The 26,031-nt window shown below is 45.5% G+C and overlaps 2 protein-coding genes across 2 annotated transcripts; both read left to right on the top strand.

Moving 5' to 3' along the window:
• Positions 1-1,138: 1,138 nt before the first annotated feature.
• Positions 1,139-5,513, top strand: LOC128121499 (CMRF-35-like molecule 4). Its single transcript, XM_052756225.1, has 4 exons — positions 1,139-1,152; positions 1,758-2,212; positions 3,972-4,098; positions 5,338-5,513. Exons 1-4 carry the CDS (start codon positions 1,139-1,141, stop codon positions 5,483-5,485), a joined length of 744 nt encoding a protein of 247 aa, XP_052612185.1. The 3' UTR covers positions 5,486-5,513.
• A 9,919-nt stretch (positions 5,514-15,432) lies between these two features.
• LOC128122119 (CMRF35-like molecule 3) lies at positions 15,433-24,575 on the top strand. The gene is made up of 4 exons (XM_052757401.1): positions 15,433-15,469; positions 19,292-19,633; positions 20,514-20,628; positions 22,892-24,575. Exons 1-4 carry the CDS (start codon positions 15,433-15,435, stop codon positions 23,082-23,084), a joined length of 687 nt encoding a protein of 228 aa, XP_052613361.1. The 3' UTR covers positions 23,085-24,575.
• Positions 24,576-26,031: the final 1,456 nt, after the last annotated feature.

Genomic DNA, 26,031 nt, shown 5'->3' on the forward strand with positions numbered 1-26,031 from the left:
ATATAAAAGAGATGTAGAAGAGAAATGCATGTCAAAGAAATTGTGTAGCCATGTGAAGAGATGTGTGTCTGTAAAGATATGCAGCTGTATGCAGCAATGTGGACATATGTAACTGTGTGGAGACTGAAGAGTCAGAAGCCTTTTTAACATTAAGTAAAAGAGAAAGTTAACAACAGAAATCGTGTGTGTTTCCTTATTTGACCAGTAAGAGATGAATAAAATTTATTTCTAAATACCCTCAGATAGAAACAGTCTAGCCCTCGCTGCCTTAGTAGATTCTCTTGCATTACCCTGGAGGGGGCCTTGGAGCAGGCTCTCCATAAAGCCCCCAATACCTTCATTCTGCTCAGTCCTAGCACTGCACAGGTTCCCAAAGGGGGAATTCCTGAGAAGGGGAATACAAGACATGACAATGTGTTTACCATCCATATTTACCACCTCTGTGGTTAACAAGACCAAAGATGCAAAGAGTAGACTGGCCAAGCACTCATCCTCATTGTCCCATGAACCTCCCATTCACAATGAACTCAAGAGGGTTTCACTGTGAGTGACACAGGCACAAATGGTGTGGAATTCACAAGAGTGAAGGAGATGGTTCCTCTCCTCATGGAGATGGAGCAAGATAAGATGGACAGATCTCAAGTCAGCTCAGGAAGTGACTTATCACAGAGGATGGACAGCATGAACAAAAAGAAAATGCTCTCAAAGGCTGGCCAGAGGTGGGAAGGTTGTGAAGCCCTTAGATGAAGGCTGGGGGACAGGTGGCATCCTCAATCCATGGTTGGGGATGTGTACCTTCACTGGGAGTGATAGGAACCTGTGCCCCTGAGTCCTGGAGCATTCAGAGCAATTCCTGTACCAGTTCATCTGGAGCCTCCCAGGGGACCAGGAAGCAGAGGACAGAAAGGAGAAGTCGGCATGTGAACACTGGACTTTCGAGAAGGAGACCGCACCCCCCTTGTCTTGGGCTTGGTGTGGGCAGGAGACATCAGAGCTGAAGAAATGCTCCCAAGAGTGATGGGAGTGTGGCTGCCTTCAGCTCTGCTCCTCTTTCAGGTCCCAGGTGAGCACAGGGACAGGGGTGTGTGTGGGGTTACAGCTCTGAAAGGGGAACTCCTGGAGTAAGTGAGAGGGCATGATGGGGGATAGCAGGTGGGAGAGAGCAGCCAGCAGAGGAAGATGGGCCAGAGTGAAGACAAGGACTTAGGGTGGGCAGGAGTAGCCAGTGTCACCTCACAGGTGCTGTCAGGATTCAGTGCACAGTACAGTCATGACTACCACACTGAGACAGTCAGGACCTGCTGAGAGGGTTAGCTGTGACAGACATTGTCATAAAAGCACACGATCTTTATTGGGTATACACATATATTTGCATACGTGTGTATGCATACCAAAGACACACACAAGCACTGATTCCTGCATAGACACGTCACACCCACAGAGACATACACCACTTATAAGTACATAGGTAAAGACTATCTCATTCCCTCCCTTTGTCTCTCTTTCTTTCTCTGTCTCTCTCTCTGTCTCTCTCTCTCTCTCTCTCTCTCTCTCTCTCTCTCTCACACACACACACACACACACACACACACACACACACACACACACACACACAGAGTGTTGTTTCCTCCAGGGCCCTTCCTTTCTCAAGGGACAAGCCCCCTCCCCGTCCCCTCTTCCTGACAACACAGGTGCTCACCTCAGTCCTGACTCCTGGGTCTGACAAAGCCTGTCTCCTTCCTCGATGTTTCCTCCAGACCAGACAGCTCTCTAGGAGATGACCAAGGGGGGCCTGACCACCATCCACCTGTGAGGGTGCAGAATTGGGCCTTGTGTTTTTCAGACTGTGTCCCTCTGCGTGGCCCCAGCAAGGTGACAGGCACTGTGGGGGAGTCCCTGAGTGTGCGGTGTCAGTACGAGGAGGAACACAAGACTAACGACAAATACTGGTGCAGAGTGTCACTGCTAACACCATGTAAAGAGATTGTCAAGACCAGAGCCTCAAAAGAAGCTGGGAAAGGCCGAGTGTCCATCAGGGACCATCCAGCCAACCTTACCTTCACAGTGACCTTGGAGAACCTCACCCTGGAGGATGCAGGCACCTACAAGTGTGGGGTGGACACGCCATTTTTTGATGACAGATCCTCTGTGAAAATCAATCCCTCCTTTGGGATTGATAACTCCTTCAAGGTTGTGGTGTCCGTGGTCCCAGGTAAGCTCCCTTCATGTCAGGGCATCCTGAGTCCAGGCCTGTCATTCCCTCATTAAGGAAGGAAGGCAGATACAATAGCATGGTGAGCTTGGTGAATCAGTGAATCAGGCCACAGGGAGTGTGAGTCCACGTGTGCCTTGTGAGAGCATGTGTGGTATATGTGATAGCATATGTACACCAATACATGTGTGTGCGTGTACACACAAGCACAATGGGGAACCTGAGTTCTTAGAAACTCTCTTTTTATTACATTTAGTTAGTTAGTTAATTAGTTAGTTAGTTGGACTAGCCCATGGTGTGTTTCAGTCAGAGAACTGGCACTTAGTTCTGCCTCCACAGTGTTGTCATGGGGCTCAAACTCAGGTCATCAGGCTTGACAAGCAGAGTCTTTATCCACCGAGCTGTCTCATCAGCTGATCTGTGTGTCCCATGTGACAGTCTCAGGCCAGAGACAAGCCCTGAACCACTGGCTTTTTGTGACTTCCTGTCCTGATAGCAGACAAGTCCTCTCTCCCAGGTCTCACTTGGTCCTGTCCCCAACTCATGTGGGAACAGTACGCCAGAGTATCTGCTCCCCTCTCTCAAAGCCTGCTCTGGTCTGGGACTGAGTGGACACTTCCCTTCCATGGAGGTCCTGAGGGAGCAGCCTCATCACAGTGTTTGTGGGTCTTCTGATAGGAACCAGAGATACAAAAAGGAGGGTAGATTGTATATCAGGGTTCTTGATCCCTGAGGAATCCATTCAACTACTCCAAGTTCCCCTCCATCCCCCTTTCCCAGGAAACATTTACTACAGAAAGAAACTCAGGGAATCCCCCAAAAGTGCCCCTTCCCAGGCAGAGGGTGAAGCTGGATGGAAGACAGTCTCTCAGCTCCTTTGGTCCCAATGTTCTCCATGTCTGCAGTCATTCTCCCCTAATGGAGCCTCCCTTGTTACAGACTCCTAACTAGTGCAGCATCTCTTTAAGGGCCGGGTGGTGGAGGGGCTGAAGGGGCTGAACTGCTCTGTTATTCCCAGTTTTCTCTTTTCTGAGAGAGGGTCTTGTGTAGCCCAGGCTGGCCACAAACTCACTGTGTACCTGGGGTTCATCTTGAATGACTGATCTTCCTGACTCTGCCTCTCTGGCACTGGGATTACAGGCTCCCATCCCCACACCCAGCTTCCTGTTCTGGTTCTCAGTTTTGGTTTCCCCCTCAAAAAAACTTCCCTCCAACATCCTCTGTTGGTTCACAGTGAAGTGGGTGGAACCAAATCCTGCTGGTGTCTCTAGTTCCCCTCAGTAGAGGCCACTCTCCACAGGGTCCTTCAAGCATCTGTCTTTCTAGAACTTTCCATCTGGCCATTCCTCAGGAAAGACTTCCCAGTGGCCTGTCTAGGTGACAGTGTGGGAATGAGGGGGCCAGGCAGACAGAGTCTCACCACTCGGTGTCTGTCCCCAGAAGGATGGAAGACAAGGAAGCAAAAGGTGTGACTGAGGCCAGAAGGGACCTGGCACCAAGTGTCTTGTCACTGACACTTAAACTCTCCTCTACAGGAAGACTGGCCTCAAGTTTGAAAGTGCCAACCAGCCCCAATGCACCATGGGAAAGGCTGGGAAGGGAAGCCCTGACCAGGACTTGGTGGGGCCATGGGGCTTGTAGGCTGTTACACAGCTGTCCACCGTGTCCCTAGGGACCTGTGTGCAGCAGAGCTGCAGAGGTTTCAGTGGGGAGGAGATGGAGTGGAGGTCACTGGGACAGTCTGTGTTTCCATCCTTAGCTCCAGTCACAGTCTCTATACCGAAGATCATAGCAAATATCCTGGGGTCCCCCACATCCTCACCAGTGCACACTCAGTCCAGCGTGACCACAGAGGATACAACTTCTGGTCCCAGCCTACCACCCCGGTGAGGAACCCTGAGGGCTCTGGATTGGGGTGGGGGTAATGCTGGGAGGTGGAGGTAGAAGGGTTTGGGTCTCCCTCCTTGGGCATCTCCTGCATCTTCCAATCACACACTGACCTGGGGAGTGTCTTGTGAACAACAGTTGCTCATCTACAGATTGGGACACAGCAATGACACCCAGACCCAGACCTGCTGAGATGGAGTTAGTTTCCTGTCAAGAGGTGACTACACAAACACACCCAGAGTCTGGGGAGATGGCTCTGCTGGTAAAGGATCTGAGTTCGAGCCTCAGCACCTACATGTCAGGCATGGTGGCATACACTTGAAATACCTGAGCTGTGGAAGTGGAGACAGGAGAATCCCTGAGACTCACTTTCCAGCCAGCCTAGACTACTTGGCAAGCTCCAGGCCAATGTGAGATCCTTTCAGATAACAAGATAGATGCATCAGGTGTGGTGACTCATGCCTTTATTCCAGCACTTGGGAGGCAAAGGCAGGCCAGTCTAAGAGATGAAACTCAGCCTGGACTTCATAACAAATTTCATTCTAGCCAGAGCTGCATAGTGAGACCTGTTCCAACACCAACATAACAAGGTGATGATTCTTGAAGAATGACACCCAAGGTTATCCTACATACACACACATGAACACACACACACACACACACACACACACACACACACACACACACACACACACCGGTAAATTAATTTATTAACTGATGAAAATAAATACAATCACTGGTTTGTTGTGGCACAAGGCTTTAACACCAGTACTTGGGAGAACAAGGCAGGTGGATCTCTGTGAGTTGAAGGCCATCCTGCTCTACATAGTGAGTTCCAGGACAGCCTGGGCTACATAAAAGAGAGACCCTTCCCCCTATCTTCCAAAAAACCAACCAACCAACCAAACAAACAAACACATAAATAAATAACAAAGAAGAGCCACCAGGAGAAAATAGGGGAACTCAGTTTAGAAGAGAGTTGGGGTCTGGGTGGAGGAGGCAGCGCCTGCCTGCATAGAGGCCTTAGGAGTGGAGGTCCATGGACAGATTGAGTCAGACCCACAGTTCCAGGCTAATTCTTGGGCTATCAGTCACACTGCTCAATCAGGCAGGGTTCCTTGTCCTTGTCCCTGAAAAGAGCACCTTGGACACACACCTGGGTAAAGAGACAGGCACACAGTGCAGGACACCATCACCACCTTCTGGGAAGGGAGCTTATTGTGACCTTGTCCCCACAGGCCCCTGCTGAGTAGCATCTACTTCCAGGTCCTGGTCTTTCTGGAGGTGCCCCTGCTCCTGAGCATGCTCAGTGCCGTCCTCTGGGTGAACAGGCCTCAGCGGTGCTCTGGGGAGAAGCAGCACTGTCCCGATTATGAGAATCAGTGAGGTCTGTTGACGTCGAAGCCCTGTCCATGTCCCTAACACAGCTCTTCTGGTGGCAGAGGACAAGAAATAAATCTGTGATTCTGAGAATACTCTCAGATTTTTACAAGACTCTTTTTGCTGTGTCAAATGCATAAAAGAATGTGCCCAATAAATGCATATACATACACATTATAATAGAATATCATTGTTTATTCTTAGATAATTTCACACATGTACAACAGAACTCTATCATATCTTCCTCCAACCCCACCCTCCCCCTCCCTCATGTGTTCCCTCCTCCCCTTCGTGGTCCATTCCCTTCCTTCCATTCTTCTCTTTCTCTTCCTAACCCACTGAATCCATAGTGCCACCCACCGGAATGCTAACCGATCTTGCTGTCTTGGTCTTGGACAGGTGACCACAGTCACAATGTCATGAGTGCAGTGACCATGCCTCAGCCAGATCGCTGCTTCTCACACCCCTCTCCTCCTCACCTCTGGCTGTTGAATGCTTTCCTCTCCTTCTTCCTTCCATAATGTTCCTGAGCCTTGGGATAGGATGGGGTTGCTTGGGGTATGATGAAGGCGCCTTCTAGTAACACGGAGGTGCCTTGGGGTGGCGTAGGCTAGGGTTTGATATACATGTCCCGTTTACGGCTGAGCACTCATTTGTCACATTTTCTCAGCACCAAGACCACAGCAGAGGGAAGCTTCTCCAACCCAGGCTGAGGACCGCGCTAATCAGAGTTTATGGACATAGATATTTAGAGGGCAGTTTGACAACATGTCCAATAAATAGATAGAGCTCACATGCAAATACTCTTGACACTGTGCCCTCCTCCAGATGCAGTAATAGAATGTGGTCTATACTGACGATCCTCCTCTCTGATGTCACATACCTGCTTTCTATTCTCCTTGGTGACTACCTCAACCTGGTATTTTTTTTCTGCTGGTTTAAGGTTTTGTCACATACTTGCACATGGGTTTGCCCAGGGTGTATTGTTTAGTGTCTCTGTTTGGGGTTTTTATATAGACAGAATTATACTTTCTTTTCTAGAGACAGGGTCTCATTATGGAGTCCTGGTCTAAAACTCGCTATGTTGACCAAGCTGGCCTTTAACTCACAGAGATTCACCAGCACCAGCTGCCTATACCAGTGTTACCCTCTTTTCCCTCAGTGTTCAGGAGTAAATCCAAAGCCTGACATGCAGAACAAGCACTTTGTCACAGAGATGCACCCCAGCCCTCTTACTCTGTCTAACTATTTATCTATCTGTGTGTCTGTCTGATGGTGTGTCTGTCTCTACATCTCTCTCCCTTTCTCCTCCTTTCTTTCCTTCCTTCTTCCATTTCTTTCATTAGCAGGGTCTCACTGTGTAGCCCAGGCTAGTTTCCAGCTCTTCATCCTCCTGCCTCAGCCTCCCTAGTTCTGGAATTATGGGCATGTGCTACCATGCCCAGTTCACATGCCTCATTTCTAAGTCTTTGGTTTTATCATTTGACATCGTTGTGTCTTTGAGGTCCATGCACACTGATGTGTTGACACTGTACTGTGCATCTTGTTTGTGTTGCTCTGGTTGGCTGTGTTAGCACACTATTACATCGTTTTCCTCTGCGGTTAAACACTTTGGAGTATCCTTTTCCTTTTCTTCTGCCTCCTTCCTTCCTCCTTCTCTCCCCTCCTCCCCCATCCTGTGTTTGTGATGAAACAGAACACAGATGGATGACTCTGGTCATAAGCATGTGTCCTGAAGGCCTGCTTTCTATGTGGGTTCTGCAGATCCAATTCAAGACCTTTTGCTCATACAGCAATCATTTCATTGACTGACCTACCTCCCCAGTCACCTTTTTTCATATCTTTTGATAAATGACTTTTAATTATAATGTACCAAATTAGTCTACTGATTATACTTTTTGCCTCTCATTTAAGAAATTATTAATACCAAGCCAAGCACATGTCTGTAATCCCAGCACTCGGGAGGTAGAGGCCTGATTTCTGGAGTTTAGTCATCCTCAGCTACACTGTCAGTTCCAGTTCAGCCTGGGCTCCATAGGACTCAGTCTCCAAAAACAAGCAGGGCCTGGAGAGATGGCTCAGCAGTTAGGAGCACTGGCTGTTCTTCCAGAGGACCCAGGTTTGATACCCAGCACCCATATGGCAGCTCACAACTGTCTATAACTCCAGATGATCCAATGCCCTTTTCTGGCCTCTGTGAGCACTGTCCTGGTGTAAAGACATGCACTGAGGCACAGACATCCATACACATAATAATAAATAAGGGCATTTTTAAACAAACAATCAAAAGCCTCAGAGAGGATGAAGAAGAAGAGGAGGAGGAGTAAGAGGGGGGATAGTAACAGCAACAGAAATAAATGGAAGTGATATCCTAAAAATTAATTGTTTTTCTGTTTCTTGTAAACATTTTTATATCTCACATTTTTATTTATTACTATTTAGTATGTTTGTGGTGTGTGTGCACACATGTGCATGTCACAGCACACATTTGGCAGTCAGTGAACATCTTTGTGGAATGAGGTCTCTCCTTTCACTTCCACATGATTCTGAGAACTAGATTTAGGTCCCCAGGCTCACACAGTATCTTCAACCACTGAGCCATCCTCCTAGTCCTTGTGAAGTATTTAAAATTTTTTCCTTTTATGAGTAAGTATGTCCTTGACCAATTTTTAACTGATATTTTTCAGACAAATCCTTGCTCTGTAACTCTGGATGGCCTGGAACTCTCTATGTAGACCAGGCTAGCCCAGAACTCACAGAGACCCATCTGTCTGCACCTCCTGAGAGTTGGGATTAAAGGTGTGAATCACCATGTCTGCTCTTTACTGATTTTTCCATCAAGGCTGAACTAATAATCAATTAGTTTCCTCTCAATTAATTTAACACTTATCACATCTTCCCAGTGCCCTGCAATGCCAGCCACTTTTTGGAAGATACTGATTCTGAATATGTTTGAATTTTTTTCCTGGCTTCTCTGGTTTGTGTAGTTTGTCTAATTCCTCAGCTCTGAACAGGTCCACTGCTGTTTCATTGCTAGAGCTTTAGTGTCAAGCCTTGATGTCATGTCACTCTTGTGGATGTCAGGATGTCCGTAAACAATGGTCAGGTCCTCTTCTATGCACACCTTTAGACTAGCCAATCAGTTCCTAAAAAGAAAACAAAATCTGAGCTAGAGTGATAGTTCAATGGTTAGGAGAAGTGGCTGCTCTTGCAGAGGAGCTAAGTTCAGTTCTTAGTACCCACACTTGTTATCTCAGAACTTGGCTCAGGGAATCCAATGCCTCCTTCTGGCCTCTGTGGGCACTGCATTTACACATACATATGGGCAGGCAGAACACTCATACATGTAAAATAAAGAAAGTAAAACTTTAAAAAAGAAAGAAATGTTGCTGAAAAGTCCGTGTTGGGAGTCCCCTGGCTCTGCTTCCCCCACTTTCAGTTCTGAAGTTACCGATGTGTACCACTGTACCCAGGTTTTACGTCAGTGCTGGGGACCTGAACTCATTCCTCATGATTACATGACAAGCACTTTACCCATCTCCCTGGACTACACATTTAAAGCTTTGATGACACCCAATTCTTCAAATTTCTTTTAAAGGTTATGTTTGGTATTGTCTATAAAAAATCAATAGCAGCCTTGTATTTGTTGCAACTTTTATAAAGTTTTAAAGTATCTATCTACAATATTTATTTACTCCTCCCCACCTCATGTATGTGTGTGTGTGTGTGTGTGTGTGTGTGTGTGTGTGTGTGCGCACTCACATGAGCGTGCAGAGGTCAAAGGAGGGTGTGAGTTGCCTTGCTATATCACTCTCCACCTTATTCCTTGAGGCAGGGTCTCTCCCTGAAGTGGAGCTCACTGCTTTTTGGCTAGGTTGGTAGCCAAAAGGCTTGAGTTTTGTAGCTTTTTGTTAACCTTTAAGCTCATGAATCATGATTTAATTGGGATTTCTTGTTCTGAATGGGAGGGGGCAGTTCTAGGCATTTAGTTTTCTAGGGTGTGGATATCCAAATGTTTCAACAGTGTGTGTTAAACTCTCCATCTTTCCACACTGCTTTTGTTTTTGTCAAAAACCAGTCAGACGCATTTGAGTGGAAGACATGTGACATTACCTAGAGCCCAGGGAAAGATGAGGCCACTAAAATATGGATTCTGAACCAAGGACAGAGCACCCACAGTGCAACTTACACAGACAAATTTCCCTTGAATTATTGTGGGCAAACCAGAACGTGTCTGTTAGTCCATGCAGAACATCAAATGTTAGTCTGTGACCTCTGACCAGAGGATGGAGACTTCAGAGCTGTGGATGTATGCCTGGGGCCATATGATGCTCCCAGCAGGCATGGGGACTGACCTAAGGTGCACAGATGGGCCTTCAGGAATGAGATGGGGACCAGTCAGCAGGGCAGATTCAGCTCTTCTGCCTGCCTTGTGACAGGGTGTGTGTAGTGTCACACCTTCAGATCTTGTTGTCCTTCTAATAAGCAATGAGATGGTCCTAGATTAAGACCCTTTTCTGTAGCAGTTTAATGTCCTGGCTGCAGATTCTTTAAAACTCCTATTTTAGAGTTTAGAGACTGCTGTGGGATGGTTTGTTTGTCAAGTGTGTTGCTGATTGGTCAATAAATAAATCACTGATTGGCCAGTGGCCAGGTAGGAAGTATAGGCGGGACAAGGAGGAGAATAAAGCTGGGAAGTGGAAGGCTGAGTCAGAGACACTGCCAGCCGCCATGATGACAAACAGCATGTGAAGATGCCGGTAAGCCACAATGCATGGCAAGGTATAGATTTATAGAAATGGATTAATTTAAGCTATAAGAACAGTTAGCAAGAAGCCTGCCATGGCCATACAGTTTGTAACCAATATAAGTCTCTGTGTTTACTTGGTTGGGTCTGAACGGCTGTGGGAATGGCAGGGGATAGAGATTTGTCCTGACTGTGGGCCAGGCAGGAAAACTTTAGCCACACCTACCTATCAGGCTCAATCTTCCTTCCCCTTGTGGTGACTTTTCTGAGGTGGCTTAGGCCAGTAGATGGCAGTGTCTTCTTAATCTTTCCTTCTATCAGCATTGTTTATTAAGTTAACTTTATTTGTTTATTTTACATCCTGACCCTCCACTCCTCCCATTTTTCTCCCCACCTCACTTCTACCCACCCCACCCACTCCTCCTCTGTTTGGCAGGCTTCCCATGGATCTCAACAAAGCATGGCATATCGAGTTCAGGTAGGACTAAGCTCTTCTCCTTGTATTAAGATTGGGCAAGGCAACCAAGTATGAGGAAGAGTTTCCCAAAAGACATCCAAAGCACTAGACAGAGCCCCTGATCCCACTTCTATGAGTTCCAGAAGTAGACAAAGCTAAAACTGTCACACATATGTAAATGGCCTAGGTCAGTCCCGTGCAGGCTCCCTGGCTGTTGGTCTAGACTCTGAGCTCCTATGAGCCCAGGTTAGTTGTTTCTGGGGATTCCCTTGTGATGTCCTTGTCCCCCTTGGCTGGTACAAACCTTCCTCCCTCTCTTCAGCAGGATTCCCCAAATTAGGACCAATGCTTGGCTGTGGGTCTCTGCGTCTGTTTCCACCAGTTACTGGATAACGGCTCTCTAATGACAATTGGGGTAGTGCCAGTCTATGAGTATGACGGAATATAGACCTCAGCCTAGAGTTTTTAGAACTGCCAACATCCTCATTCAAACTTCCCTGTACACACCCTCAGAGATGCACCTACAGGGTATTCTCCTAGGTGATTTCAAAGCCCAGGCAAGTGGGCAATGAAGATTAAGTGTGTGTGTGTGTGTGTGTGTGTGTGTGTGTGTGTGTGTGTGTATGCTTAAATTTTCCTCCCAAAAGTTTGATACCAGGCTTACTTTGTACCTGTATCTATGGACACTTACAACTTGTCCTCTGGATTTCAACCAGCTGCAGATTCCCACCACTTGGGAGGCTCACACTGGAGAGTGAGGGTTTGAAGCCAACTACACAGCAAAATTCAGTCTTACAAAAACAAAACAAGGGGTTGTGGATTCAGCTCAGTGGGTAGAGTGCTTGCTGGCATTCGTGAAACCTTGGGTTCAGTCTTCAGCCCCTCATAACACTGAGCATGGTGGTGACCGCCTGGAATCCCGGGACTTTGGTGCCAGAGGATGGAGGATCAAGGCAGGTTGAGCGACATGAGACCTTGCCTCAAACCCAAACTCTCCCATTCTCTGAGTGAACACCTGTGGCCCCAGTAGTCATTGTGACAGGTGTCCCTGACCAGAGAAATCGCTGCTCTGAGTTCATAGCAGTGCTGCCCCAGGCTGAGCCTTCAGCAGTGCCCCTCACCACTGGGCTAGCCTGGGCTGCTTTATGCTTTCTTGCTATTGCAGTCACCCTCCTGAGAAAGCTGAAAAGAAGTTTCAAAACCAGAGTCTCCCTGGCAGGCTTGTGGGTGCTTGTTGAATACAACCACCCCTCCTTGTCCAGTCTGTCAGGACAGGGGCCCTTTAAGGCTTAGCTCACGCTGTCAGAGAAATGCTGCAGGCAAGCAGAAAGCCAAGGCCAGACAGAGAAAACCTACGAACAGGTCCAAGGTGTGCTTGAAAATGTGCTTAGGTGCTGAAGAAGGAAAATTAAATGGGTGTAGACAGCCATAGGGAAAAAATTAAATACTTAGAAAATAATAAAGTAAGTCTTCAAAGAGAGAGTAAAGTAATATAAACAGAATAAGCCATGTAAGGATGGAAAATGCCATACACAGGGCATTTAGACATTATGTAGTGCTTTATTTACTTCAAATATTTTAAATGTTAATGAACAAAAGCCAGCAACTGTGGAGAAACAATGGACAGTAAAAAAAACTGCTGAATCAAACCATCATATATAATTTAAGGATGTCTTAACTTCAGAATGAAATTCAGGAAATGTGTTACATTGGGGGAGAGGTTATACCTTTGTTTCCACAGGAAAGAAAAAGCTATGGACTCCTTCAAAATTAATAAAGATCGTATTTGATCAGGGGAGACCTCCTGAAATCTTGGCTGCAGACATGAGGAAGAAACCAAGAAAACTATAAGACAGGTAACATTATATGCTGGTCCCTCTACATGGGAACAGCTCTGAAACTGGATGAGCCATGATAAATCTTGTTGCCTACAGAGTTCTCATGACAGTTTGGTTATGCAGTCCAAACAGACTTATAAAATTGACAGGTGCCTTTTACCTGCTCAAATATAGAACAGAGAATCATCTTTAGCTGATTTGTGCACACCACACATTCCATACTTGTGTTAATGTAGATATGTATGTTACTTTTAAAAGTTTGTATGTTTTCAGACCAAAAGGACCAGACATTAATGAAGACAAGACAAGTAGCCCAGGTGATCCAGACTCACAGAACGCCTGTGTTGCTGCTTCCTCGGAAATCTGCATACAGGACAACTTCAAAGCTGCTAGCTCAGATGATCCATCCTCACAGACTGCTAGCCAGGACTTCAGTTAAGCCCCGCACTTTTCCATCACAGAGAAACTGGACCACCAATGATACAACTAGCTCTCCCAAGACATGACCATTGTCCCAGTTTTCTCTGGGTCACCTGAAGACGCCATCACCCCCAGACAACAAGAAGCAATTTTAAGAACATGACACCCACATTCCCGAGAGGTATGGAAGGGTGTTGTTTTTTTGTCATCTGGTGGGTTACAGATGTTTGCTGTCATTTAGGGCAGTTGAGTACAAGTTATTATTGGTCATGATCATGGAGGAAACTAAACAAAGAGTTAAATTAAGGGATTTCTTTCTTTTTCTTTCCTCTATCCTCCTTCCCCTTTTATCTACTGTTGGGGAAAGAAAGGGGCATATGGATGAAAAAATGGGGGGTGTAGGAATGATAGGATAAAAGGGCAGATTTTTGAATCTACTTTGAAACTAAAAAGCAACTACTAGTCTCAATATTTTACACTGCATGGATTTTTGTGTATTGATATGAATTTAAGTTTATTTTTGTTACAGCATATTGTATAGATGTTTCTGCTCCTGTTTAAGGTATTGTACCTATGCAACTCATTTAAAAATGTAATGTAGTGTTCTAGCCCTGAAAGCTACTGTTATAAACTGTTTAGGATAATTAGGAAATGCAGGTTAATAGTCATCTATTGCAATCAAGCTTGTCATCATATTAGGTATGTTTTCAAAGTTAAACAGAGGTATATTTTAGATAGATAGGTGGTCTTTAAACACTTCAGAGATTTATAGAATATGACATTTAAGATGTTCTAATAACATAAAGCTTTTATGACAGTGACACTGCCTGCCAGCACCAATCTACTTTGAAGCGGATGATAGGCACTGAAGAACTTCCATATGAAGTTTGCGTCAAATGTGACAAAGCTGACCATTGAGCAAGAAACTGTTCTTGCCTTGACTGCTGACAGTATGCTGTTCAAACTGGACAAGTAGGAGACAAAAGAAGTTGACTGTTAAACTTTGCAAAAACAAGGTAGGCCAGTCCTTCAGAATTTCTGCTTCAGGAAAAGTCTGTTAGATATTCTGGGCCTGAAGGCTGAAGATGGATGCTCCAAAATTGCAGAGGAACTTTGAGTGACTGTCCAGGCAGCCAGCTGTCTCTGTCATTTCTTAGTTTTGGAAGTTTCTTGCTCTGTACTTTCTCTTTACTCAGGTAATATTTTATCCTTCTCAGGTCTCTGATGGCATTAAAGACTAGATAGTTATGGTTTTATAGATTTCATTGCTACCAAATTTAAAAAAGAAACTCAGAGATTTAAAGTTTATAAAGGTTGAGAAACATATAAGCTTAAGTTGTTTGTCTAAAATTGTTTCAATCTCTAAAAGGATATCTTTGCCTAGTAATACAAGTTATGATAGAAAGTGATTTGGGTACAAAACAACAGACTCATCAAGGAGGATAGATGATGGAGTACTTTCTCCATGGTTGGAAGAAACATCCAAATGGACTGGACATTGGGAATGTAATTCTTGCCTGATAATTTTTTTTTATTGTATATAGTTTATTGATGTTAGAGAAAGAGCATTTTATTGGATTTCTCAAAGGGGGAAATGTTGGGATAATCTTTTTGTACAAAGTATAAAGATGTCTCTTTCTCCTCCCTTACTGATTGGTTTAATAAAGGGCTGAACAGCAAATAGCTAGAAAGGAGAGGACAGGCAGGACTTCCGGGCAGAGATAGGAACTCAGGGAAAGATTTTGAGGAGTAGGATCAGACATGGAGGAAGTTGGACTTAGGGTACTGAGGAGAGGTAATGAGCTATGTGGCAGAATTTAGATTAATATAAACAAGTTAATTTAAGTATTAAGAGCTAGTTGGGAGGGGTGGAGAGATGGCGCAGAGATTATGAATATTGGCTACTCTTCTGAGTTCAATTCCCAGCAGCCACATAGTAGCTCACAACCATCTATTATAGGATTTGATGTCCTCTTCTGGCATACAGGTATATATGCAGAGCACTCATACATAAAATAAAAAGAAATAAAAATTAAAAAAAAGAAGAGCTAGTTGGGAACAAGCCTAGGCTAAGGCCAAGCTTTCACAATTAATAAAAGGTTTCTGTGTCATTATTCAAGAGCCGGCAGTCCACAGAAAAGCTCGTTACATGCTCTCCTCTCCCATGATCCCCTGAAGCTCACTCATGTCCCAGGTGAGCAGAGGGATTTGCTGTATTGCATCTGTCTCTACTGTCCTGTCTGTCTGTGTCTCTCCTTGGAAGTCCCACCCATCTTTCAAGTTCAGATCTAGCATTGCATCTATCGCCTGTACCACACATGCAATGACTTGGTCTTCTCAAAAACTGACTTCTTCTTTCAGGAAATATGAAAAAGCAAGAAGTTATCAAGGAAGTGAATGAGAGAGACCTAAAGGAAATTCAGACTGAACTTCAAGTCCTTGCAGGGTGTTGGCATCTGTCACCACCACGGCCAGGAGAGGAGACAGGACCATGTGGCTGTTCCCTGCTCTTCTCCTCTTCCTCCCAGGTAAGTAGCTGGGGCTTTAAGACATCACAGAGTCAGTGGTGGCACAGGACACAGAGTCTGCCCTGGGTTAGGGAAAACAGGAAGGGCTAATTCATTCACCAGCTGCTTACTCCCTAAATAAAAGGCAAGTCTTTGGCATCTGATGGATCCTATGGATGCTTCAGAAAAGCCAAAATAAAAAAACAAATTTTCAAAATTCTTCCAGAGTGTGTTTCTCAACCCTGTTGCTCCACAAAAGCAGTTGAGTGAAGGGATAAATGAATTATTTTAAAAATATGTTTATACTTTATATTTGGTACTTTGAGATAGGATCTCATGCAGCCTAGGATGATTCTGAAATTGTGATCCTCTGGATTCCATCCTGAGTGTTGGGATTTCTAGCATGCATCTCAATTTCCAGTCGCACTCTGATTTTTAATTGACACAGTATTTAAACATACTTATAGGGGCCGCGTGTGGTAGAGTATGCCTTTAACGTCAGCACTCAGAAGGCAGAGGTAGGTGGACCTCTGTGAGTTCAAGGCCCATCTGGTCCACATAGGGAGACCTATCTCAAAAAGGAAAAAGAAACTGATAGATACAATGTTATATTTGCATGTGTGTATATAGGATGTGACAGTCAAATCTAGGTAGCTGACCATTCACCACAGGCATTTGTCATTTCTTTGTACTAGAAGCATCTGAAATTTTCTCTATGAGCTATTTTGAATTATTGAATCATCAACCATATTTCTCAGCTGTGTTGTACAACACTAGAAGTTGTCAACTCATCAAATGACCCCCTACATCCTAAGCACTCTCTCTGTCCACCTTTCTTCCCTTACACCCTTCCAGGCTGATAACCGCTATTCTGTTCACTACTTCTTTGATATTAACTTTCATGCTTTTTGAAAAAAAATCTGTCTGTGAGGTGTATGCATATGTAAATGTTTAGTGTGTGTATGTGTGTGCTTAGGTACATAGGTGTGTGCACACATATATGTGGAAGCCAGAAATTACCATTGGATACCTTTATCACTCTCCACCTTGTTTGTTGAGACAGGCTCTCCCACTGAACCTGGAGCTCACTGACTCAGTCTAGGTGGCCAGTGATGGATCCCCAGGGATCCTCCTGTCCCTGACTCCCCAGCTCTTAGGGCTCCAGACACACCCCACCTCATCTGAATTTTTCTATGTGTTCTGTGGATCCAAACTCAGGTTCTCCTGCTTCTGCAGCAAACACTTTACTGACCCGTCCATCTCCCCATCCCCTAGACCCAGAGAATAACTTTTTATCTTCCACATATAAATAGAAATGTGTGGTAGTGTCTTTCTGTGTCTGGTTTATTTCACTTCCTCCAATCCCATCCCTGGCTGCAAATGATGGAATTCAATCCATCTACAATGCTATTCCACTGCATTTATGAACCACACTTTATTATCCATGCATCCACATCAAGGCTGATCCTGTGCCATGGCTGTTGTGAATCTGCTGCAGGAAAAACAGGGGAAGGATCACTGCAGTAACTCACTAATTCTCTGGACTCTGGGCTTGCTTTCTATCACTGTGATATAGGCCATGGCCAAGAACAGCGGGGGGAGGAGAAGGCTTGTTTACTTACATGTCCGAATCAAGTCCATCATGGAGAGAATCCAGAGCTGGAGCTCAAGATGGGCAGGAATCTGGAGGCAGGAACTGAGGCAGAGATCCTGGAGGAGTGTGGTTTAGTGGCTTGCTCCCCATGGTTTCTTCAGCCTGCTCTCTTATACTACCCAGGGGTGTTGTCATCCACAGTGGACTAGACCTCCTCACATCCCCTTGCCTACAGGCCCACCTGATGGAGGCATCTTCTCAACTGATATTCTTTCTTTGCCTACCCCCAGGTGGTGTCAAGTTGACAAAAAGCTCACTAACACAGGCTTTATCCCTGAATGTAACTGCTGAATTATGTGGCAGTTCTATGCTTTTCTGAGGAACTTCCATACTGTTTCCCACAATGTCTAATTTACATTCCAACCCACAGCGTGTGAGACTTCCACTGTCCCACATGCACATCTACAGTTGTTATATTTTGTCTTTTTGGTAATATCCATTCTAACTGGGGGATGATGATGGCTCTCTGTAATTCTGATTTGCATCAATCTCCCTGACAATTAGTGAAATGGAGCATTTCTCCATATATTTATTGACCATTTGTACGTCTTTTGAGAACTGTTTGCTGTTAATCTGCTCATGTGTGTGTGGGTGTGAGCAAGTGTGCATGCACACCTTTATCTTTTCATTTTATTTTATTTTTGACACAGAGTCTCACTATGTAGTTCCAGATGGACTGCAACTCTTTTTGTAAACCAGGCTGGCCTTGAACTCACAGAGATCTGCCTGTCTCTGCCTCCTGAGTGCTGGCATTAAAGCATGCACCACCAAGCTCTACTCCCACCTTTATTATTTGAGATAGGGTTCCATACTGACACTGAGGCTGGCTTGGATGGCCAAGGCTTCCAGGATCCCCTCTCTCTACTGTCCACCTCTGTGCTGGGCTCCAGGGACACACCAGCACTCCTGACATTTACATGGTTGCTGGGAACACACACTCAGGTTCTTCTTGCTTAGGCTAACACAGCAGGTGTCTCACTGACTAAGCCTTCTCCACAGTGCCTCAGTAGATCATTTTCTACTGGATTATGACTGCTTATGGACTCTTGAGTTGAATTCTTGCTCATATAGTCTAGAAATTAACCTCTTGTCAGATGCATAGTCTGAAAAGATGCTCTCCCAGGCTGGAATCTGTGTCTCCACTCTGTTGTTTGAGTTATTGTAGTTTGAAATAATTACATTTAGTGATTTTTGTTTTCTTACCTGTGCCATTAGGAACATACTTTGGTGTTATTGTTTGCTGTGGGATGGTCTGTATGTTAAATTGCTCTGATTGGCCAATAAATAAAACACTGATTGGCCAGTGGCTAGGCAGGAAGTATAGGTGGGAATAACAGAGAGGAGAAAAGAAACAACAGGAATGCAGAAGGAGTCACTGCCAGCCGCCGCCATGACAAGCAGCATGTGAAGATGCCGGTAAGCCATGAGCCACATGGCAAGGTACAGATTTATGGAAATGGATTAATTTAAGCTGTAAGAACAGTTAGCAAGAAGCCTGCCATGGCCATACAGTTTTTAAACAATATAAGTCTCTGTGTTTACTTGGTTGGGTCTGAGCGGCTGTGGGACTGGCGGGTGACAAAGATTTGTCTTGACTGTGGGCCAGGCAGGAAAAACTCTAGCTACAATTGTTGTTTTTATTGTTGAATCTAATACCCTGAAGGCTTCCTTTACTGGTTTTAAAGCAGGTATTTATTATTGTTTATTTTGTGCTTCCTATGTAAGTACCCCACACACACACACACACTCAACCACTAGAGACTGCTGGACTCCCTGAAGTGGCCTCTGCATGGCCACAGAATGTGATGTCTTCAGATGGACCTTCTGAGGGTCACGGGTACTGCAATGAACTCAGGATCGCGTCCTGTGCACAATCCCTTCTGACACGTCCTCTGCTCCAGGGTAACACAAAGATGGTTGCAAAAGGATCCTTAGAAAAGTACTTTTATTGTCCACTGGGGAGTGAAGAGGTGTGGATGACAGAAGTCATGATTGCTCAGTGTCACCACTTTCCTTCTGAGACCTTCAGCATTTTTTTCTTGAGTCTTTGACCAATAGAATGGCGATGATCTGTCTTGAGAAAGGGGTTGCTCTTAATGGATGATAAGTTGTGAACTCTTTTCAGCACAGAATATTGTGTCCCATTCTTGGAGTGGGAGATCAGTTGTCTGTGGGTTTGTATTTTCCAGGCTTCTCCACTGCTCCGGATCCAATCACAGGGCCAGACATGATGAGGGGTCAGGAGCAGGGCTCCTTGACTGTGCGGTGTCCTTATGACTCATCCTGGAAGGATTACAAGAAGTTCTGGTGCCAAGGAGCTGTTTGGAGAACATGTGAGATCTTCATTCAAACCGATGCATCAGAGAAGTTGGTGAGGAAGGACCGTGTGTCCATCAGGGACGACCAGACAAACTTCATCGTCACAGTGACCATGGAGGACCTGAGGATAAGCGATGCTGGCATTTACTGGTGCGCGATTGAGAATACTGGACCTGATCCCCATTTTAAAGTTAATGTGAACATTGACCCAGGTAAGAAAAAATTCTAGAAGATTCTGGCTGGGGTGAGGAATCAGGGACCCTGAATTCATTACCATAAAAGTCTTACTGGGAAATATAAACACAGCCGACTCTGCTGGTCCTGTTTTCTACTGGGATAAAGGTGAGGTGGGGAGGCTTTGTCTTCCTGCCCCCACATGTGAGTCTTGCATATTCTCACTTGTACAGATGTGGGGACTGAACTCAAACCTCAGGTGTGCTAGCCACGCACCCTACCACTGAACTAAACTCCCATCCTGACACCCCCCAACACCACCCCTTTAACACAAAATAGATGAAGCCACAGAAGCTCTGTTTCTGCATAAGATAGAGTAATAAGGATCAGATTTATGTCTGTTTAAACAACTACAGTAAAGAAAATAGACAAAATTAGGTCTGGAGAGATGGCTCAGTGATTAAGAGCATGGGCTGCTTTTCCAGAGGACTGGGTTTGGATCTCAGCACCCATATAGCAGCTCACAACCATCTTCAACTCCAGTTCCAGGGATCTGATGGCCTCTTCTGGCCTCAATGGAACCACAGGCACATGGTGCCCATACATGTGGTGCACATAGATATGGGCAAGCAAACACCCATAGACATATAAATAAATATTTTTCAAAATAGACAAAAAATGCGAAACTGAAGTTTTTCTGCATATTGCACACCAGGCAGTAATGAGTGAGCCATGGAGGAAGTGGGTTTTAAAGGGGGCTGCTTTGCTCCCACATCATCTTTCTTTAGAAAGGAATTAATGTGAAGGTTTGGATGGTGACTGGAGAGCAAATTCCTAAATTACTAGTGGGAAAAGATTAGGCCATATCTAGAGCTGGACTGTCCACAGGAGTGAACCATGTTCTGTTTGTGTCTTTAGCCCCAGAAACTTCAACTATAACAATGACAACCATGGCCCCAGTTCTGACATCCACACCATCAACCATGGAGAACACTGGCAACTATGGAGGGACTCAAACCAACACCCACACCTGGTAAGCAGAGCTGGACCCCGGCAGCTCTTTCATCACTGGGCTGTCCCTGTGGCCTCTCCCCTGGATAAAACATAGATGCCCAGGACTCCCAGGATACACGAAAACCTTTCATTTCTAGCCTATGTACATTCCCAAGCATTACATGGCTATATTTATAATTTTGAAAAAATCACTTATCTGAATACCAAATTGGCTTGGCCATCTTGTAATTTTATTTGCTAAACTCAGTAACTGTCTTAGAGGGACACTGGGGCTGCTACATTCTCATGTTAAAGTTTGAGGTAGGCTCCCCAACCCTTTTACCTTTTAGTATACCAAGACTTCCCTTCTAAGCTTCAGCTACAGGAAGGCAACATCTTTATCTGAGTGGCAAAAGAGATTGAGCCTGGACTTTGTTGTGTCCCCATGTGTCCCCCAGAGGGCAGGACAGAGGGCCATGGTTGGGTCTCCTCTGAGATAGAAGAGATTCTTCTCCCATCATCTCCTGCTCCAGCTTCATAAACAAATCTTGTTCCAATGCAACTCTGCCAGGAGCCAGTGTGGGGTCTACACAGTGCAGAGGAGGACATGGGAAACTGAGGGCTATGTTGTACCAGTATTATGCTCGTCACTCTTGAATGTGTCCAGAGGAGTTCCCAGCACCTTATAGCTACTTTGGCATAATTCCATCCCAGCCTGTTGGGGTCACGTCTCCAGGTCATGGACACAGCTAAAACACTAGCCCCCACATCCCCCTGTAGCCAAGGTAGAGGTCACCTCACTAACCCTCCCTGAGAATTGTCCCTCAGGTCTTATCTAGTCCTGCCCACATTCCCACCTCTATTGTGTTCTTTCTGCTAACCAAGCCTTAAGGTATACAAACATGTCTCAAAATATTTCAGCCTTGTAAGCTATCTTGAGGATTACTTTTTAAATTTTCTCTGTCTCCTAGTGCTTTGGAAGTGTTTTTTAATTTGTTTTGCAAGTGGATGGAGTGTTAGTTATGGAGAGACAGAGAATATGAGGCCCCCGAAATGTATAGAGTTCAAGAGAATGTAGAGCATGCACATAGGTCAGTCCTGGGAAACATGTCAGGACATCTGATGAATGGTCTGACAAGAGGCAGCTCTTCCAACTTCCAGGAACATGTTCATGCCAACCTGTGACTCACAGAGTATCTGCAGTTGTAGATCCTTTCCATGAGCTGAGGATGGCCTTGTGTTGGGCCAAAGGAGAAATCAAGGATGGTCAAGAAAGGAGATGGAGTCCTGGAAAGGGGATGAGGATGACAGAGAGGTGGGAATAGGGGATCAATACTGTTCAGGGCCTCATGATCCACGGTGTATAATAAGGAACACAAAAAAAAACTACAACATGAGTATCAATTCATGTGACAGAGCAGAAGCAGCCACCAAACATTTCTTGATGTAGTGTGCCCAAGCCTCCTAGGATGTATGTCAGCTCCCACACAGGCAGTGATGAGGTTGGGCAGGGACATCTGGGTGAAGAATGTAGCAGAAGCCAAGGTCAAAAGGTCACGGATCAGGGAAACCTGCACCCTGACTGGAATGCAGACTAGATGAGGAGGACTTCTGGGAGACCAGCTGTCAGGAGACCAGGGTTGGGGTTCCAACGTGACCTATTGAAGGGTCCCTTGAAGGAGTGAGTGAGGAATTTGAGAAATGCTAGACAGGAAATATAGAAGTAGACATAGAAAAAAGAAACATAGGATAGATTTAGGAGGGCTCTGGGTCAATACCCAGCAGCCTCGAGTTGTTTCTAACAGGCTTTTTATACACTAGCAAGGGGAGGGGCAAAAGACCTCCCCCTTTCAAGATCAAAGCACAAGGTAGAGCCAAGTGTAGACCCTTCCAAACACCTGGTAACCCATGCCCCACGGCAAAGCATCTTGTGATTAGGCCTTGAAGTATAAGACACTGGTGACCATGCCTTTGCACCCTATTATGCAGCCTTGGAGAGCAATATCAACTCTGACTCTCTGACCTTGATTCAAACCACAAGTTGAAATCTTTTTGGGCTTGAACAACCAGCCAACTAGAGAAGGGATTGGTTCAAGAAGAGAGGTGGGAATCAGGCAAAGCTTCCCCAGCTGGAGCTTAGCCTGCAGGCAGCATGACCAGCCACACACTCGCAGGGAGGCCATCCTGCTTGCATCAAGGTTTGTCCTTATCAGCTAGCTCACTGAAGGCTAGGACATGGACACGAGGAACCCTGAGACCTCTATGCCCGGTGACAGCTTACTTTCTGTCTCCATTTCCTGTAGGTCCCTGCTGAGCAGCATCTACTTCAAGCTCCTGGTTTTTGTGGAGGTGCCCCTGCTCCTGGGCATGCTCAGTGCACTCCTTTGGGTGAACAGGCCTCAGAGGTGCTCTGGGGGAGGTGAAGTTGGCCTGGTGAAGGCCCAGAGTCCTGATGCCCAGGAAAGAGAGAAACACCTTCCAAATGATAGAAAATAATACCTCTATCCCGGGTGTGTGTGTGTGTGTGTGTGTGTGTGTGTGTGTGTGTGTGTGTGTGTGTGTGTTTATCCATTGTGGGTGCATATGTGTATGTAGAGGACAAATTCAGGTGTCATTGTACTATTGTCTGAGACAGGATTTCTCATTGCCCTGGACTTTTGCTAAGTAGACCAGGCAGCTGGTGGGGAAATCCAGGGAGCTACCTGACTCTACCTCCTAGCTGGGCTATACAAACACGCAAAACTGCCCCAGCTTTACAACACACACACACACACACACACACACACACACACACACACACACACACACACACACATAGCTTAAAGTTTTCCTGCCTGGCCCACAGTCAGGACAAACTCTCTCACCCGCCAGTCCCACAGCCACTCAGACCCGACCAAGTAAACACAGAGACTTATATTGGTTACACACTGTATGGCCGTGGCAGGCTTCTTGCTAACTGTTCTTACAGCTTAAATTAATCCATTTCCATAAATCTATACCTTGCCACATGGCTTGTGGCTTACCGGCATCTTCACATGCGGCTTGTCCTGATGGCGGCTGGCCGTGTCTCCCTCACCCAGCATCCTGTTCTCTCAATTCTCCTCTCTGTTAGTCCCGCCTACACTTCCTGCCTGGCCACTGACCAATCAGTGATTTATTCATTGACCAATCAGCAACACATTTGACATACAGACCATCCCACAGCACACACACACAGGACAAAACAAAATAAAAAACCCATGGGCTGTGTTGGTCTCACTCATGTGCTTGCACTTACAAGAAAGGCAAGTTCTTTACCAGCTGAGCCATCTCCCTAGCCTAGAAAAGAATATTTCTATGAGGAAATGACTGTGGTCTGCAGTACCATGACTCTGGGGTACTGTGGGGTCAGACACCTCTTATAGCAGGACAGCTGAGGTTCTGGAACCCACTCAGGTTCTCCCTCTCAGAATATCCTACAGTGCCTCCCTAGGCCTTTCTTCCTCTGATGGCCTCCAGTGGAGGAGAAAATACAAGATAAGTCATGTTTCTTTTTAGGGCCCCAGTTCCCTGGAGGACAAAGTCTCTGGGCCACCATACAGGTGTTTAACCAAATATCTGGGAAATGTGGCTTCACCAAGAGGCATAAAAGTTTGCATAAAAGTCATTTTGGATGTCTGTAGCTTACAGAGAGAAAACACCCTGCCTTTTTGTCAACACAACTCAGTGACTAAACCTGTTCCAAACACAGATGGAGCAGTTGACTGAGTCTCTGTGCCACATGTCAGGGTTCCCAAGGTGTAGCTCAGTCTTGGTCCCTGAAGTCCAGATATTCGGCTCAGTGAGACCAAATGAGGAGTGTTGTGGATTATTATTGTAACTTTGTAAAAATGTGTTACATTTGTTTATGTTGCAGAATATTACTTTAACTGTGTAAAAATGTGTTACATTTGTTTATGGTGGATTTGTTTAATTATGTAAAGATGTGTGGCTGTTCCTCCTTACCTGCCTAAATAAAGCACCTGGTAAATCTAATTAAAAGCTGAACGGTCAGTAGCTAGGCAGGAGAGGGATATGGGCACTGACAGACAGAGAGAATAAGTAGAAGGAGAAATCCAGGTTCAAGAGAAGAGTGGAACAAAGAGAATGAGGGAGAAAGAGAGGGACACACCAGAAGCCAGACGATCAGCCCCTAGCCAGACAGAGACAGCAGGAAAGTAAGACATACAGAAAGAAAGGAAGGTAAAACGCCCCAAGGCAAAATGTAGATGATGAGAAGTAGATTAATTCATAAGAACTAGCCAGACACTTAAAGTGGCATGAATGGGACCTCCCTGAACCCATGTAAACCACCTCCCCAGAAACAACCCTAAGCTAAGATTGACCATTCATATATCTAATAATAAATCTCCATGTCATGATTTCAGAGCTGGTTGGTGGTCAAAAAGGAAAATCCTGCCACAGGGGAGTTAACTGGTGAAGGCTGCTTTCCTCTCAGGAATCATGAGTCGACATCAGCCCCTTGTGTTGTAGAATAATCTTTTTTTACAATTTGAAGATGTATCACACAGATTGCTTTAATAAAGAGCCGAATGACCAATGGCTAGGCAGGATTTTCAGGGCAGAGAGAATTCTGAGAAGAAGGGGAGTTGGAAGCAGGACATCCAGGAAGAGAGCTGACAGCTTCAAGCCACGTGGTGGGATGGAGATTAATCAAAATGGCTTAATCTAAGTTATAAGAACTTAGTTAGAAACAAGCCTAAGCTATAGGCAAACGTTCATAATTAAAAGAAGTCTCTGTGTCATTATTCGGGAGCTGGCTGGTGGGACAGAGAAAAACTAGCTACACTCTTGATTCTTCTAGGGCCAGTCTCCACACCAGGTCACTCAGCTGTTCTTCTGTTCCTTCAGAAGCATCTGTTCAATGTTTAAGCACTACACACCATCCAAATACAAGCTTCAAAATGAGAAAGACCTGGTTAAATTCCAGAGGAAGCTGAAAGGTTCAAAGGCAAAGGCTCAGCCTGAAACTAGCTATTCCCAGCTCTCCAGCCTCAGCCATGCTGAGTTATGCACCCCACAACATGCAGTCTTCTTATCAGGCTGGGCTCTGACACCCACAGCCCAAACTCACACCTAACATGGATGTTCTCCCTACTTTGTGTTGGAAGAGACCCACGTTAGAATCTTCTCCTGGATGACATGATTGGACCTCTAGTAAGTCTGCCTTGGTTGAGAGAAGGCTTTTCATTGCTTCAATGGAGTAGCAGATGGTAAGTTGCCTGTGTTCTACCCATGCTCAGACAATCAATCCTAATTAAACTCAGTGGTATGTATACACACACACACACACACACACACACACACACACACACACACACACACACAGATATCATGTAAGTAGGAGAGGGGTGCATTAGAAAGAAGTGGGCTGGGTGGTGGTGGTGCATGCCTTTAATCCCAG

This window comes from Peromyscus californicus, unplaced genomic scaffold (genome assembly GCF_007827085.1).
Source record: "Peromyscus californicus insignis strain IS unplaced genomic scaffold, ASM782708v3 Scaffold_3__1_contigs__length_106647218, whole genome shotgun sequence".
In the NCBI taxonomy this organism is placed as follows: Eukaryota; Metazoa; Chordata; class Mammalia; order Rodentia; family Cricetidae; genus Peromyscus; species Peromyscus californicus.